Source organism: Ursus americanus, chromosome 20, assembly GCF_024610735.1.
Source record: "Ursus americanus isolate L20-20 chromosome 20, mUrsAme1.1.p, whole genome shotgun sequence".
Classification (NCBI taxonomy): Eukaryota; Metazoa; Chordata; class Mammalia; order Carnivora; family Ursidae; genus Ursus; species Ursus americanus.
Window position 1 is genome coordinate 22122490 of NC_142146.1, and position 16640 is coordinate 22139129.

General features: G+C 37.9%; 1 protein-coding gene across 2 annotated transcripts in view; it reads left to right on the forward strand.

Moving 5' to 3' along the window:
- LOC123788334 (zinc finger protein 385D) overlaps positions 1–16640 on the forward strand; it is a 286301-nt gene that overhangs the window by 69455 nt on the left and 200206 nt on the right. For both annotated transcript variants that reach the window (XM_045791661.2, XM_087870170.1), the window contains exon 2: positions 4545–4687. In XM_045791661.2, the coding sequence (XP_045647617.1) occupies positions 4545–4687 (143 nt within the window). The remainder of the gene's footprint in view (positions 1–4544; positions 4688–16640) is intronic.

Genomic DNA, 16640 nt, shown 5'->3' on the forward strand with positions numbered 1-16640 from the left:
ATAGATATGATTCTAGCACACACAGTTTTGAATATTTAACAGCTGCAACCCTTGATTATTTTGAATTTCAGTTTTGTCATTTGGAGAGATGAAAGATTAAGTAGTAGGTTAAGCTGTCAGGCTGTCAGACAGGACATCTGTGACTGTTTGATAAACCCTGAATGCCTGAACGGATCAAGTGCAGAAGTTCAAGGGTAAAAGTGTGATATTTCGGAAAGAACATTGTCCCACTCTGAGGGAATATTTCAAAATATTGATTTACAAAGTATCCTCTTTGTGAAGACTCTCTTTCTGCAGGGGTCAAAATAAACAAAGTGAACAATATGAACATGCTTTTAAAATTGTCTTGATTGACTGCTTTCAGAGAGCCCCCATTTGTGTCTGGAGGAATTTGAACAGCTCCTTTGCAATTTATTAGGTTCATTAAAAACTACCTGCCTCACTTAGGGAGCACCAGCTGGCCATGCATGGGGCTGGGCCCTGTATGTATATACAATATCTCTAATAAGATAGGCTTCAAGTGGCAACCACTGGCTTAGAATTCCTTTTTTTCTGTATGAATTATTAAAAAGAACATGTTCAAATTTATATTTTAATTTGATTTTCAAAAATGCAAACTTTTGAAGTGAATGTACCTTAGTCTGTCACATAATCTTTATTAACAAATACTCTATTAAACAAATAGTTTACTCCTATAGTTTTCCAAATTCACGTTTGTACTTTTGTGAATATACAGCTGTCTTGTGACTAGACCAAAGTAATATTTAATGTTTGCTCTATAGTTCAATTCTAAATTCGAAATATGAACTAGCAGAAATAAACAATAAAAAAGCGGACAAAGAAATTGTGTGAGCTTTAATGGTTATCTTATTTACTGTATTTACTTAAATTATTCAATACTTTAGTGTCTAACATTCTATCCTCAATGAATGTTTTTATTTGCTGACTTTCATGGTATATTAGAATTAGGTATAGAGAGATATTAACTGCTCTGAAATCAGAATAATTTGATTTGTTAAACCTGTGTCTCTTAAAATCGCAGAGGCTATGAAAAAGGTGGTACTAGACATGTAGGCAGGGTTTCAAACATAAAAGGTATGAATTTACAATTTTTTTCAGTCTCCACTCATGGAGGCTTCAAAATGCTTTCCTCAAATTAAGAATACCAATACTTCCAGAAGTGTGACATTCCAATGAACGAAGTGACATGTGGGTAAACAATAACAACAAAGCTCTTCTTTAACGGATAGAAATGCCTGTAAATTCATTATGTATTTTGTGCTTATTATTTTTAAGTTCATTTTACAATAAAGAAAATAGTAATAAACATATATTTGTATCCTAAATGCAGTAGTTTCTATTTAAAAAATGAGGAAATGAAGTAGCTGTTTTCTCACGAAGAATATTTTCATCTGCTTTACAAATGAAATATGTTTTATTTGCTGATTTTGATTTTGTGCTCTTTGCAAATAATATGCTTGCTGAGCATGTACAGATTGGTGCAAGGAAATATTTCAGGATGTATGCAAATTTTAAAAGTAAAAATGTTAGTCACAGGTAATTTTTAAGAGGGAGCTTCAATTTTATAGCTCAATATCAGCGGTCTGGATTTTGCGGCAAGTATCTGTTTTAGAATAAAGCAATTCAACATTTCACGTAGACTCGTGAATAGTTATACCCTGCTGTCCAAGTACTGCAAGTGAACTCAGACTTTATCAGAGACCATCTTCTCTGAGGAATGAGGCATACAGGATTGGGCAGAGGGAAAAGTTGAACTGTGATGCGGTCACAGCGGAGGCCTCAGTCTATCCTAGGTCTTATGAGGAGGTCTAGAGCAGAAACAGTCGTCCTTCCTTGAGGCAAAAAGGAGAAGCCATGACAGCCCTGTATTCATCACTCATTGCTCTCTGGAAGAGTTTGAACTTGGGTGAGGCAGCACCCTCGGACCCAAGGCAATGTGTGTGTAGAATCCCAGGTGTGAGTCATGGGCTACCAGCTCTTCCAGGAGCTGGGGAAGGGGGCTGTGGAAGCACACCTCAGCATCCATTACACCTGTATTTGCATAGCCAGTAGCAAAAAAGTATGTGGTCACATGTGCTCTGCTTTCCAACCACCTTTTTGGTTCATCTCTTCAAATAGGTAAGAAGAGATGGGCTCAAATAGTTTGCCTAGGTTCCCCAAATTTTATGACTCCTCCTTGTTATTTTGTATCCCTTACTAAGGAAAACCCAGTGGCAATGATTGAGGGAAGGTCTGGAGCTGCATATATAAGTGTAAATGAAATACATATCTTGGAGGAAGAGAGGTGGGAATTTATCAAACAATCAACTTTGTGCCTCTCATTGCACTGGATAAAATAAATAAGTAAGCTTGAGCTATCTCTTCACCATTTTTGGTCATTTGGAACCAGAGGGGGACTTATAAATGAGATAATTACAGAATATGTTCCTGCTGAATTGCATTCTTTTAATTACAAGAATGGAACGTTTCAGTGGAAACTATATTAACAACCAAAGTTTTCCAACTTATTTTTTCTCCATAGCATTATGTCAGCCCTTACCTAATATCTGATATTTTAGGCTCAAACAAGGTAATGGATATATATATGAACACCTTCTGCAAAGTGTCATGTGTGACACAGATCAAAGTAATACAAAATTATTTATTAAAACTCCCTATTATTTGTGCTCATGTTAAACCGTATCATTGATTTCCACCCAGACATATTTTACTTTGAGTTTTCTAAAAACATACTGGCCAAAATTTATTTTGGTTCTTTAATTTTTTGTCAAAAGAAATTTTTAGTAATACTAAACTCAAGACAGATCTATCACCAAAGTTTTATGGATGCTCTCTCTAAGAAAGTTTAGACACCCACACTCAATATACTAACAGGTGGACAATAAAATACATTTATGGTGTGCTCTGGTGAATGTAGACTTGTTATTTTTTTGCTTTTATCTATGTTTGTTTTAACATCTGCCCTCTATTTTCTGACTTGTACTACTTTTTATTTTAATTGGTTTGCTGATTCAAACGTGCTGCTGTTGGCCTTGTTGTTGTTAAGGAATATTTTAAAAGGGAAGTGAAAAGAGTGGGGAAAATACTGGTTTTGTTAATTTGGCTCCAGCTGATTTTATACCTGGAAACAGGAGAGTTAATGGGTTTTTTGTAGGGTTAATTACATCTTGTGCTGATGGCTTCCGTTGTAAGCATTAAGTCACCCACCTTATTAGCAGATCTACTGGCCTAGTAGGGTTAGATTTGCCATTGGGAAATCATTTTTAGAATGTTTACCTTGTATTCAGGTAACTGATTGAGGGCAGGATGATGGTTGTGTCCAGTTGACCAGAGAGTTGATTGTGAGATTTTTAAAGATTATCCCTATGGGTCTCACTCTACTTTGTTTTGAAAACAAAATGGCAGGCAAGCGAGTGGCACAGACATGAGCCTCTCTTCTCTCTTCTGTCTCTTAGAGTTCTTTTCCATGAGAAAGGAAAAATCCCACTGTATTTTGTTTTCCTAATGCTTCTTGGATTTTCACCAGCAGGTTTTTACAGTCTGTTGCTTGCCTCTCAGATTAGAAGAATGCTGGCATATTTTAACGGTTTCCTAGGATTCAAACAGCCTTTAATTAACAGCAAATTGATGTTTTGGAATGTTACCAAAATATGGGAGACTGAACACTGAGATGGGCTTCTTTCCTTCCAGCTTCTGAGTGCGTGGAGTCCTATAATGGGGAGTGGGGAGAGGAGTGGGGGTGCTCCGTTGCAAACAGCTGGTTGCCTACTAGTGTGCAAAGGGTGTCTTTGTTGGCATAATATTCCCACTGCTTGCTCATTGGTGGCCTTCTAAATTCCACCTACTCATGACTGGGAAGAAGGTAGGTAGCCATCGAATGCTCAAAGCTGCCGGGGTGCTGAACAGTCCAGAGATTGTTTGATTTGTAGCTGGGTTCACTTGTTTTAATCCTCCAGTTGCCAGGGCAGTAAGGTATGGCTGCCTGTCTTTGTGGTTAAGTTTCTTTTCCATGCCAAGTTCATGTCATCTTGCTGCCAGAGTTTCGGATGTGGTGGAAAAGAGCAGTTCTGTAAAATAATCTCTTAGACTCGATGCATGTTTCGAGTAGAAGGTCGTTTTCAAAGAGGGATGGGAGTTCAACGGAGGGGTTTTCCTTTTGAATCAAGGGATCTTAGTGAAAGATTTGTTGCTGATCCAATCTAGAGCTTTAGGGCAGAAAGGAAGGATAGATTGTGGAGTATGGAATGTTTGAAATGGTAACTGTTACTTGCACAACTGTATAGTTTTTATCTGAGGAGGGAAAAGGAGCAGCTTAACTAGCTCCCTCTGCCTAATGGCAGATCCGCTCATTGGCCACTTCCTAGCTGAGGCCGCTACACTCCCTGTCTTGTTTTTTCCAGTGACCCACAAATCTGGCCTTTTGGGCTCAAAAGACACCTTGATTTTTTTTTTTTTTCCTGTTTTGTTTTTGTTTTTAACATGCATAATATGGCTGATTGCTCCCTTTGCTCTCCTCTCTGTAGGTGGTACATGCCAGAGCCCTGCTCTCCCAGCCCTGGTCCGTCCACCAGCCCCTCCTCTGCAACCTTCGCTGGATATTAAACCCTTTCTTCCCTTTCCTCTGGACACTGCAGCAGCAGTCAACCTCTTCCCCAATTTTAATGCGGTAAGTTCCCAGGTCACATTTGCATATGGCAGAGTGGTAAGTGCCAGGAGTACTTTGTTGTTGTTGCTATTGTTGCTTTTCTTTTTTTGAAAGAAAGGATTATTTTAGTTTTGTCCAATTAATGCTCACATAAAATGTTTTGTTAGTTCTCAGAGGAGAGTCTGCTGCAGGGTCCTTTCAATACGGTATTTGAGGTCATAGGGTTCCTTTTTTTATAACTGAGCCTATGGGACTTGTTATGAACAATAAATTCATTTGGCCACAAGGTTGTAACCTTGGTGCAGAATAGAAAGAGAAGTTGACCCAATAGAAATAAGAATAGTCCTGATGTGCCAGGGTGGAGTTGATCACTACCTCTATTTTGCTGTTATCATTTATTCCATGGATTGTCTGAAAGCCACGAGGTAGCTGGTGGCCTGGTTATGTAAGGTCCCTGGAGCCAGGCTCCTTCAAGGGAAAATGAAAAGAGATTTAATCCAGCTAGGTTGGTCTTGAGTTCATGTCTCCCGTTTAGTGTCTTTCTGGGTGGTACTAACGATATTTTGTTGAAATATATCTGCATTAAAACTTAATGCATTTGTTAAAGAGAACATTAGAATTCAAGTAGATGTCTAAAAACTTAAACGTGTTTTTTCTATCTGGGTTGTACACTTTAATTTTCAAATCTGTTGCTTGTTTTCTTGTTAGTAAAGAGGACCTCAGTAATCACTATAGTGATGCATTCCATTTGCAGAGCACTTTTCCTCCTTAACTTAAAGGAAGGAGGGTTTCCTTTGTTTGTTTTACTTGTTTTGTTTTGTTTTCCCTTCCTACCCTGTCACAGTTGCTCAGGTTAAGTATTTCTTAAATTACTTTGTTTTGGGGGCTCTGTTAATGGCCTTCTCAACACAAGTTCAATTACTTACTTGCTTCTATTTTTACTCTTAGCATGTCTTTGTAAGTTGACAGATTCCTCATATTCATCATCATCTCTTTTTGTACAAGCCGTGAGAGTATTCTTAGGATGAAAATAGAAATAAGGGTTGAAAAGGTTAGAAACCCATGACTATTTTTTTCCTAATATCATCTGATTCAGATTTCAGCAGTTTGTCATAATGGAGGTCTGAGCTTATCAATGACAGGATGTGTCAACACAACCAAAGCAAGGAGGTCACTGAATGCCCAGTGATCTAAATAATACAGATTTCTTATTGCAACATCTTGCTCCCATGATGGAGTTTAAAAAATCTTCCCACAATTAGATCATTCTCTTTCAGGAGACAGAAGTGGGTCTTATTTTCTTTAAAAATACTTGGTCATGGGGACTCTGCGCGTGCCGGTGAGATGGTACCGTTATATGCTAGTCCTCGCTAAAGGGCACTTTGCTCTTTTAGGGGTGAGGGGTTTTCTACGGGAATCTTATTCTGAAATTGATGGAGCATAAATGGAGGAGTATCAAGATCACATTTCCAAAGTAAAGGTTTCTAATCCTAGGCATCTCAATAAGAGTAGAGAAAAAATTGCTCAGCATCAAATTCTCGGATTTTTAAATGACCACACTAAAGTCCCTTGGGTTCCCTGTCTCTGCTGTTCTGTTAAGTGGCTTCCTGGCACAGTCTTGCTTCCCAGACACCCAGAGGTGGTCATCAAGGTGCGTCACCTGGCCTCTAAGACCACTTGGCATCCCGCCTGTCAGTTAGGTCTCATGTCGGCTTTAGAGCAACTGAAGTGAAATTCCTGGAAGGCTCCAAAAGCTAAGTTCTAAACTTTCAGTTTGCCATTTGAGAAGCATTAAAAGCAAAATGATTTATTTGACGAGTATTGTTTGTCGTAAAAAACAAAGATGAGTGATTTGCTGAGCTATTTGACACTCAGCAAGTCTCTTTATCCTCTTTGCTACTATTTACCCCTCTTTAAAATAAAGGGAGTGGACCTAATATCTCTTCCTTTGGGGTTTATTTCTTTCAAATATTTGAGCTTTTGTGGGCAAAGACAGCACTGTGTGATGGTCAAGCTGGACCCTGTAAGTAGACTGACTATGTTCAAATCTCCAAGTTGCTGATTATCATCAGTATGACTTGGGCGAGTGATGTAACTCCCATGTATCTTGATATCTTCATCTGTAAAATGGGACTCATAGTTAACCTACTTCCTAGGCATGAGGCAATGCTTGTGTGTGTGAGATAGTATAAAACAGCACTCAACACACAGCAAGCACTATTTGAGTGAAAGCCATGCATAACCTGTAAACTCTTCTTTTTTTTTGAATGCAGCAACTCATTGACTGATAGCAAAAGTTTGACTTGCTTTTTTTTCCTCTATGATGAATTTTGACTTACGTTTGTATTTGTTCCATTTAAATAAGGGGACCTTCTGTTGCTACGCATATGATTTCCTTTCAGTGCTAGTCAGGCTGCAGCAATCCAGGATTAAGCCACTCCTTGTTTCACACTGAGGGAGAATGGTGGCAAAGCCCATAATCAGGTGGCTTTGGACTCAGAGTTAGAGTATAGAGCATTTCTCTAAATAATAGCCTGACTTCTCGATTTTGTAGCAGGTGTGAATCTCAATCCACGAATTCAGGGTATATGAAGCATAATTTTTTATTGCTATAAATTAATTTTATTCTTGATTCAAAAGTCCATTTTGTGGTGAAGGGAAATGCAGTTTAATTCTGTTTCAGGTTGTGCTGAGGTTGTGGAATCTAACAGGCTATCCATCCAGCTCTTGGTGGGAAACTCCCTCTGTTCACTAAGTTGTTTATCTACAAAGACATTTATAGATGGTCAGCACCTGGTTAGCATGGCTTTTTAAGCCCCCCGCTCCCAACTTTAAGACACACAAACTTTGCAAGGCTGTTGGTGGTCCCTTCTGCGTAGATGTGCCAAACTGCTATTATCTCTTTGCCAAGAAAATGTTGAACCATCTGCCACCAAACAACCTTCCCACATGACGCAAGTTCATGACAATCACAGACTGACTGCCTGTTATACTCCTCCATTGATGATATGTGTATGTTGTCATTGGTCTGTTGGGTGTAGGGTGCGGCACAATGGTGAAGGAAAGAAAAATATGAAGTAAAATCATGAAAACATAAGTGGACATCCCTGATTATTATCCTTCCACAAGAGCATAAGCCACTGGGTTTGGATGTTAGTCAAGTAGAATAATGAAACATCTGTAAAAATATTCATAGTTAGAAGGAAAAGGAAAACAGGTGGTGATACAGCTTGGATATGCTTATAAAAGAGGACATTTGATAAAAGCATTCGGATCCCTTGGTCTACTCAAAGTCACTTTTTAAAGATTAACAACAGAAACTGTTGTCTTGACCTAAGAATGTTGTATCCTGGTCGTTTCAGTAGCTTTCAGACAAGAGAAAGCTTTCCTTGAATTCCTCATGTACCCCCTACCCTGCCCCTCAATCTCTTAAGACATTGGAGTTTCAGTGCTTAAGACCATTCTGATCCCATTCTGCATCAGCATTTCTCAAAAGGAACCAATCCTGGAAGCAGGTAGATGATGTTTAGGAAGGAAATATTAGAAAGTGTTATGAGCTTGGTCCATTCAATCAATTGCTGTTAATTAAGCATCACTATGTGGCAGAAATAGTGATAACAAAAATTATATTGTGAAGTCTGCCCTGAAGTAATTCAATTTATAAAGGAAGCTGAAAAAAATATTTGTAAATATGGGTGCTTTTATGAGGAAAGATGTATAGGGTAGAATGGCAGGTTGGGGACAAGAGTGGATCTCTGTGTGGTTGGCTTAGTGGGGGGTTTGGTGAGAAAAATAGAAACTATTCTAGGCATGCAAACAGGAAGAACTTACAAGGATTTAGGTGCTTACAAAGCCTTTGGAGGTGTTGTGCAGGCACACAAAGGTCAGAGAAGGCTATTGTTGGCTCTCGATTTTTGTGCTTACTTTCATGGAATCAGGAAGTTGCAGAAATACAAGATGCTCAGTAATCCCAGTTACTTTCATCCAAATCCCATGAAATGCCTCTCTTTATGGGATCCATGCCTGAATACTGCTGGCAGAGACCCGTGGGAATGTAACCCTGGGGCTTCCAGTCCTTGTGATGTAAGGGAGAGAACAGAAGAGGGAAGGCGGTGCTGAATTGCCAACAGACTTGACATGATGGCAGAATGGAAAGGTTTATGCATAATCAGAAAACCTGAGCATGTTTGCAATCATGGACAAGAGGCTAAATCTTGTAAAATGAGAAAGACTAAATTTCTCTTAGGTTTGTGATCAGAGGGATAGCTGACTTTTAAAATGTTGGGAAATTGAAGCTGAGAAGTGGTTTGGGTAACTTAGGATATTGTTTAGAATGGGAGCTGATCATCAAAAAATGGTTGTACTCCTTGACAATTTTCTTCTTGGGTCTCAGAGTTTCCCCTTTGTTTTTCACTTCTCTAACATATTTTCTTCATATCCTCATTGTAGTTATGACAATAATGAACCTTTAAAATTTTGTTGAAAATGTACAACTGTGGGGGAATGTGTTCATGGCAACTGACTGTAAGCCTGATCTTATGCCCCGCCCCTTCCATGGCTATGGTTCCCGTTGGCATGAAGGTTAAATGAGCAAACTGACCTAATGCACCTGCATATGCCAGCTTCCCAGTAAATATTGAGGTCTTCCTTCTTCCAGGAAATGCACGAAAAAGAATAAGGTCATATAGAGGGCCCAAAGGCAGAAAGATGGGCAAATAAAGGAGAGTAACTATTTGCTTTTAGTTAGCCTGGGCCAATATTCTTTTTCTTTTTCTTTTTTTTTTTTACATTTATTTATTTTCAGTAATCTCTACACCTAACATGGGGCTCAAACTCATGACCCCGAGATCAAGAGTTACATGCTCTTCTGACTGAGGCATCCGGTGCCCCCTATTCTTTAACATTCAAAAAAAGTAAATCAGTACGGAAATACTGACTCTGTGTTACTCCTCTGTATGAGATGATTTCATTAGGGGAGAGGGAGCCAAGGGGGGAGGATGAGAGGGGGAAAGAGATACTGAGAAAGAGAGATCAGATCTTAGCATCCAGCTCCACTCCAAGTCCTCCTATTTCTCAAAAACAACAGCTACCCTAGACACTTGAGTGTGGTGTTAGTTTGAGTTCAGAAGAGTTGCCAGTTGCAGGGGGGGACAAGAGGGGGACAAGAAGGTGAAATTTATGTGATTTATAGCAGCACTTCTCATACTTTACGGTACATGTGAATCACTGGGGGAATCATGTTAAAATGCAGATTCTGATTTAGTTGTTCAGGTTTGGGACCTTAGATTTTGAATATCTGTGGGTATTGGGAGGGGAAGCCAGGGGAATGATTAAATACACTGGACAATTCTTACTCTCCTGGAGCATATTTCTTCATTCATTCAACAAAAGTTTATTGAGGACTGACCATGTGCCAGGCCCTTCAGAATCAGCAGTAAATCTAACAGGCTAAATTTCTGTCATGGTGGAACTTACTTTCTGTAGTTTGCGTAGTGGGGTGTCAGGGAAGTTTGAAGTATTGGAAGCTACAGCTGCATGTCCAGCATGGTCCTTCTGTGGTTGGGTTTCATCTCAGAAATACTGTGAGCCTTGCTTGTAGGGTGACATTGTGTAGGACGTTGGCTACAGCTGCCATTTATTAAATGCTTATTATGTGCCAGGTATCTGACACTATTACCTGCCTCTCGACTGGCTGAAAGCAAAAATTTTCTTTGGAAGTTTAAAGCTTTTATGTGTGTCACGGTCTCAAAATTGTTGGTGAGAAAAGCACATGACTGAGTTTTTTACTCACTTACTCATTCAATAATTTATTCATTCTACAAACTTTTGAGTCCCACTGAATAATTCTATATATTGAGACATAGGCCTCTTGAAAATAATAGCTCTATATCAAAGGCATCTTTTATAAAGATAACCCAAATAAATATAATGGAGAGTATGAGGAAGGAGATGTAATTAATCTCTTCTGCATTGATTTGCTTATTGGACATTTACTAAGCACTGTCTATACATCTGATACTATAGCAGACCATAGAAATACAAAAAGAAGAAGGAGGAAGAGGAAAAAGAAGAAAGAGGAGAGGAGGAGGAGAAAGAAGGAAGGCGAAGCAGAGGGGGTGAGGGGGAGCTGAAAAAGGAGGAATTGTCCTTGTATCTATGGTATTGAAATAAGTTGATTAGTCAGTTCTTAAAACACTCTTCTATCAGCTACTGGTAAACAGCTAGATGTTAAAACACTGCATTAGACAGTGGGCTTCAGGCAAGCAGGAACCCTATCCATATGATTTGCTTCATTTGTTGAAAAAAATGGGGTGGAGAAGTTAAATCATTCTATAAAGGACTCTGTAATTAAATGCTTAAATAAAGTCCTTTGAAAGTAAATGCTCCCTGAGTTCAAGGGAAGGTGAGATCACTTGGAGGTGGCCAAGGAAAGCTATATGGTAAAGGTTAAGGCTTAATTTGGGAACTGAGATCAGTTCCATATTTATCTTGTTCGGTAAAGTAACCATAGCACAGAGCCTGGAACATTGCAAAGACTCAACGCATATTCTAGAATGAGTGAGTAGAGGATAGATGGATGCGTGGATGGATAGACAGACAGACAGACAGATGATAGGGAAAATGCATGATAGATGATGGAAGAGAAATAACCATTATAGTTGTGCAATAAGAAACATAATTGACAGAGATGTCTCAATAATTAAAAAAAATCTAAGTAGTCACTGTTTTCATATATTAGATTATTTCCATCTAACCAAAGTTATTAATTTAAGCAATTATTAGGAAACATAAGCAAGCATAACATCAAACCATCCCCTTAATTTACATCAGTAATTTTTTGTTGGCTCATGCGTTTATTTACTCTCGTTATATAAAAGAACAGTGATGTTAAAATCACAGTGGTTATTTATAGAATGTCCTCTAAAATCAGTATTTTATAATATTCATCAACTATTTCATGTGAATTCAGAAGGACTCTTACCATAAAATATTGGTGAGGTACTTCATGACTCTAAAAGGACAACATTATGTGTGTGTACCATATATTCTACAGCCGTAGCTTAAATATGCATTTATAATAGCATAATAGGTGAAGGACAAGAATCCAGAACCCTAAATAGGAAATATCAGATTCGAGTTCTTGCTATCTTCAGACATATACCCTTCCGGACCTTCATTTCCTCCATCTTTAAAATGGAAATACTACCATGTTTATTGGCACACTGGGTCTCCTTTCCTTTCAAAACCTATTCTTTACTCTTGCTTTCCTCTGTGTTCTGTATTTTGTTAACTGCTCCAGCTACGGAGATGCCTCCCTCCCTCAGCCAGTGTAGGAGTTAGAGAAACAATAGTTCAGCACACTTGCACTTGGTTTTTGAAGAGATATTAATTAAATCCAGCTCGTATGTTAGTAACCACTCTTACTAAATGTTTACAATTGCTGCTGTCACTAAAATACGTAGGCAGCCAGCTGGAAATTATGGGTAGAAAAAAATAAGACTGTCTTTCTTAGTCACGACGGGTAGAGGGTGTGGAAATTTTTCAGGTGAAAAATGCCATAGTAAATATAATATTGATTGCTAAGTTCCTTGTCCTTTGAAGACAGAGGTAGCAGATTGCTAGCTAGCTCTGTGCATTAAGTGTGTCATATTTGTGTAGCAAAAGCCTCTTAAGAAACATCTCCTTATGAAGTCTTCTTTCATTATATGTTTTCACACTGAAACAAATACATAAGCTTGTTTGCCGCACCCCATAGCTTCCTGTGAAGCCAAAAGCTGTAAAAGTCAAGCCTACTTATAAAGACTCTAAAACACAAAATGGCTTAAATATAGAATATCTCAGCTTGAAAGTAAAAGGCTAATAAACAAATGCACAACACGCGAATATTTTTTCTATTTTAATACTTGTTTACTCTTTGAGGAGGTAACACATTTTCCTGGGATTCAAAATGTAAAAAGAACAGCAAAAAGTTTCCCTTACTGTTCTTCCCTTGCCACTCAGTCCTCCCTTAAGTGACTATGAGGGTGGTCAATGACTCTTCTATCTATCTTTCTAGAGACAGATGTATGTATGAGTATATTTCTTTCATTAAAGATTGTGGCATAATACACATCATACTCTTATTTTCCCTTATCAGTTAATCTAATCATAATGAGCTGAAACCTTGCTTTTGCAGAGAATCTATTTGACCCGTTTCCTAGTCTGAATTTCTTACTAACTGTTTGATACTGAGAAAAGAGGGGGACCCGGATAAGAGCCTGTCTAAGCTCAGAGTTTATGGGATCTAGCAGCTCTTTTGGAGATCCCTACTCCAAACTTAGATATAGACATTTTAGAAATGAAATAAACCTTTTAGAGTTAATTTGTTTCTACTCCAACTCACTTATTTTACAGATAAGCCTAGAATAATTGAGAGAATTCCAGTTTCTTGGCTAGTAAGTGGCAGACATGAGAAAAAAACTGAGACTCGTGTCTTCTGTTTCATGAGGATGCTAATCATCGAATCATAATGTTATGGATTGAATTGTGTCCCTCCCCCCTGCCCAAATTCATAACCCATAGTGCCTTTGAATGTGATCTTATTTGGAAATAGGGTCACTGAAGATGTAATTAGTTAAGACAAGATCATTAGAGTGAGCCCTAACCCACTATGACTGGTATTCTTATAAGAGGAAATTTGGATGCAGAGACACACATAAAGGGAAGGCGATGTGAAGAGACACACGTGAAACACCATTGGCAAGCCAAGAAGACAGGTCTAGAATAGATGCTTCCCTTAAAGCCTGAAGAAAGTTGACACTTGGATTTTGCACTTCTAGCCTCCAGAACTGTGAGGCAATACATTTCTGTTGTTTAAGCCAGAGAAGCAAATATATTCCATTTTTTGAGGCAATACATTTGTGTGTTTAAGCCACCCAATTTGTAGTACTTTGTTATGGCTAGCAAGAAGGGTTTTTAGAGCCATCTGATCTACCAACCCCCCCCCCCCCATCTCCCATCAGACTCCATACTACAGTGTTTCTGACAACTTGTAATCCAGCTTTTTATTTACTCTCTGCTGTGATTGTAAATAAGTCTACCCCTGGGGGAGAGATACCCTACACCATAGGTCACCTACCCTACAGGGAAGTTTTCTTTATGGAGCTGGTTCAGGCTCCTTGGAACTCTTATAAACAAAGGAAAAATATAATGCACAATATATTGCATTTTTGTAAAAAATATGTATTGATCACGAACTGAGTGACAAGGGATCTTAAGGCAATTTTATACCCACCCTTTTAAAAAACCTAATTTTATAAGAGTCTTGTGTGTTATAGCTATTACCTGAATAACATAAGTAAGGAAACCTGTGGGCGAGAGAAAAAATAATTTGCCCCAAATCACACAAATAGTGATCATCGAATCATGTCTAGATTTAGGTTCAGTGATCCAGGTTCAGTGCAATTTCATCTATAGCAAAGCTAACTGATCTCGTGCCTGAAAACAGTTGTAGTTTCTTTAATCAGCTATCAGAGCTTTGGTTCTATATTAGTAAATTAAGTAATCTGTAATTCCTTAGAAGACTTAACTCCAAAACAGTAAACTATTTCTTGAATAATATTCTGGCCATGATTGGACAAGTATGGAAAAGAACATTTAGATCATAAGTGGGGGCTGTATATTATGTCACCCTCAAAAGCATTTATGTTGTAGATGGGCAGTCATTGTTAGGGGTATGAATAACTTTAAATAGCAATAAATTTAAAAAATATCTGCTCCTACTCCAGCAACAATTCAGGCTTCATAAGACTCAAGACCAATGTATACATACATACGGGAAAAAAAATACTAAACTTAGAATTTAAAAGGTTTGAGTTCTATGTTTAATACTTTCTCTATTGTGAAACTCTGAATCCAGATTTTCTCATTTGTGGAACTAGAATAATCATGCTGACCTTATTCGGGTGTCTAAAGGTGTTAACGATTAAAAGTAATATAGAAATAGTAGGTATTAAGGAAGTCTATTGAATCAGAGGTTCTGGTGTGGGGACCCTAATGAGCATTATTTATAATCTCCCCAAAGTGATTCCTTTGCCCTTTAAATGTTGAGAGTCAGTGTATTCCACCCTGTGGTCAAAAGTGTTGGGGATATCCAGTTTTACAGCTCAGTATATATGTAAAAAGAACCTCAGACAATTTTTTGAGGAAAGCTGTCTCTTTACACGTCCCCTCAACGCAAACGTGAAGAACAACGTGAATGCTGTTTCTCATTACTCTTAGTCAAAGGAATGAGGACTTTCTGCCAGCAAGACAATTCGGTTTCATGACCCAGTGCTTGTCAAAGTGTAGTTCTCAGAGCCGTGCTGATCCAAAAACTGTTGACGGGTCTGTGATAGGTAGAGAAACAGAGAGTGAGCAGCACTTGTAAGTTTTTATAGCACTGTAGAGCAATTTTACATCTGTTGAAGCCAATAAGGAATTGTGATTTAATTTTGTATGTTTTTTCATTTTATTTTTTCTGGTAATTCATTTTATTATATTTTATAAGAGTTTTGGCCTGTGATTGGTGTGGGGGATAGCTGGTCCTTCAGCAGAAAGAATTGAGAAGCACTGCTCTGCTCCTATTGTAAAGGATTTGAGTTTCATCTCTACACAGCAAGTGATGGGAACTTTGAAGCCTTTATATAATAATTCGAACTATGTATTGAGACAGCCACAAATACAGTTTCATCCAAATTCCTTTAGTGCTATCCAATTTCCCTTATCCTGGTGAGGTGTGGCAATGGTAAATGGCTCTCTCTGAAACTCGTAAATCAGGACAGTAGGAGAGTCAAAAGTAAGATAATATGCCTTTCGCCTTTCTCTGAAGCTTAACCCCTTATGGCACATTTTATCTTGAGTTTGGGCAAGTATGAAAGAGGTAAAGTTAGCTGTTAATTCTTGAGCTTCCTTTCTTGAACACTCTAAAATGGAATTTACAAGGACCTTGCTGAGGGATTTTAAGGAACTAAAGAAAAAAAGAAGAAAGAAAAAAGAATTTTAAGTGACTATAGAGATAAGAAACTAACTTTATTACTTCGAATTCTAAATCCGAATTATTGCTTTAAAACGAGAAAATAGAATAAATGATAGTCTAGTAGTACGGTAGGCTTGAGACATTTTTAAAGCATTTTTTTCCCAAAGGAAATCACACAGAAAAAACAATCAGTTTTTTCAAAACATCCTTGTGCTCTTTAGAACATCTGTGCATACCTACTGCTTTAGTACTTCTGTGACTTTTGTCACCTGCTACATTGAAAAGCAACAGTCCCTGCTTTCCTAGGAACTTGTGATAGGAAGTATATAATAGATAATCAGCACTTTCTACATTATAGAATTCATATAACCAAATAGATAGTGCTTGTGTATGATAGTCTCTGTGGGAAGACTGGCCTCCCCCCGCCCTCCCCCCACCATAACCTTACTTGTTCTTTAACTAGAAAAAAAAAGTCCGAAAATACTCACTTGGTTTTGAGACTCAACTTCATTAGCTCTTAGACTATTTATCAGGTCCTATTGGCATACTCTGGTTTTGAGATCCTAGTTTAGAATGAGGGCAGAGAGATAAAATAGAATGATTTTGAGCTTAGAATTTATTTCTTTTTAGTTCTACTTATCTAAAATCAATCATAGTAAAACATTTAGAATTTTGAATAAGGAAATATATATATGTATATATACACATGTATATGGATATCTATGTTTATATGCACATATACATGCTTCTTACTGGGGATCATGGTTTAAAACACTGAATCTAAGTATGTAGAAAAACTCTTCCATATGTGTGTCAAGAGGCTTAATTCAATGATGCTCATTGCAGCAATGTTTTTATTAGCCAAAAGAAACAAAACAACTGCATGACAATCAATATGGTTATCAATAGGAAAATGGATAAACATTGAGATCTATTTAATAAATGTATCTTAAGAGATGTTTGAAATAAAAGAATTGT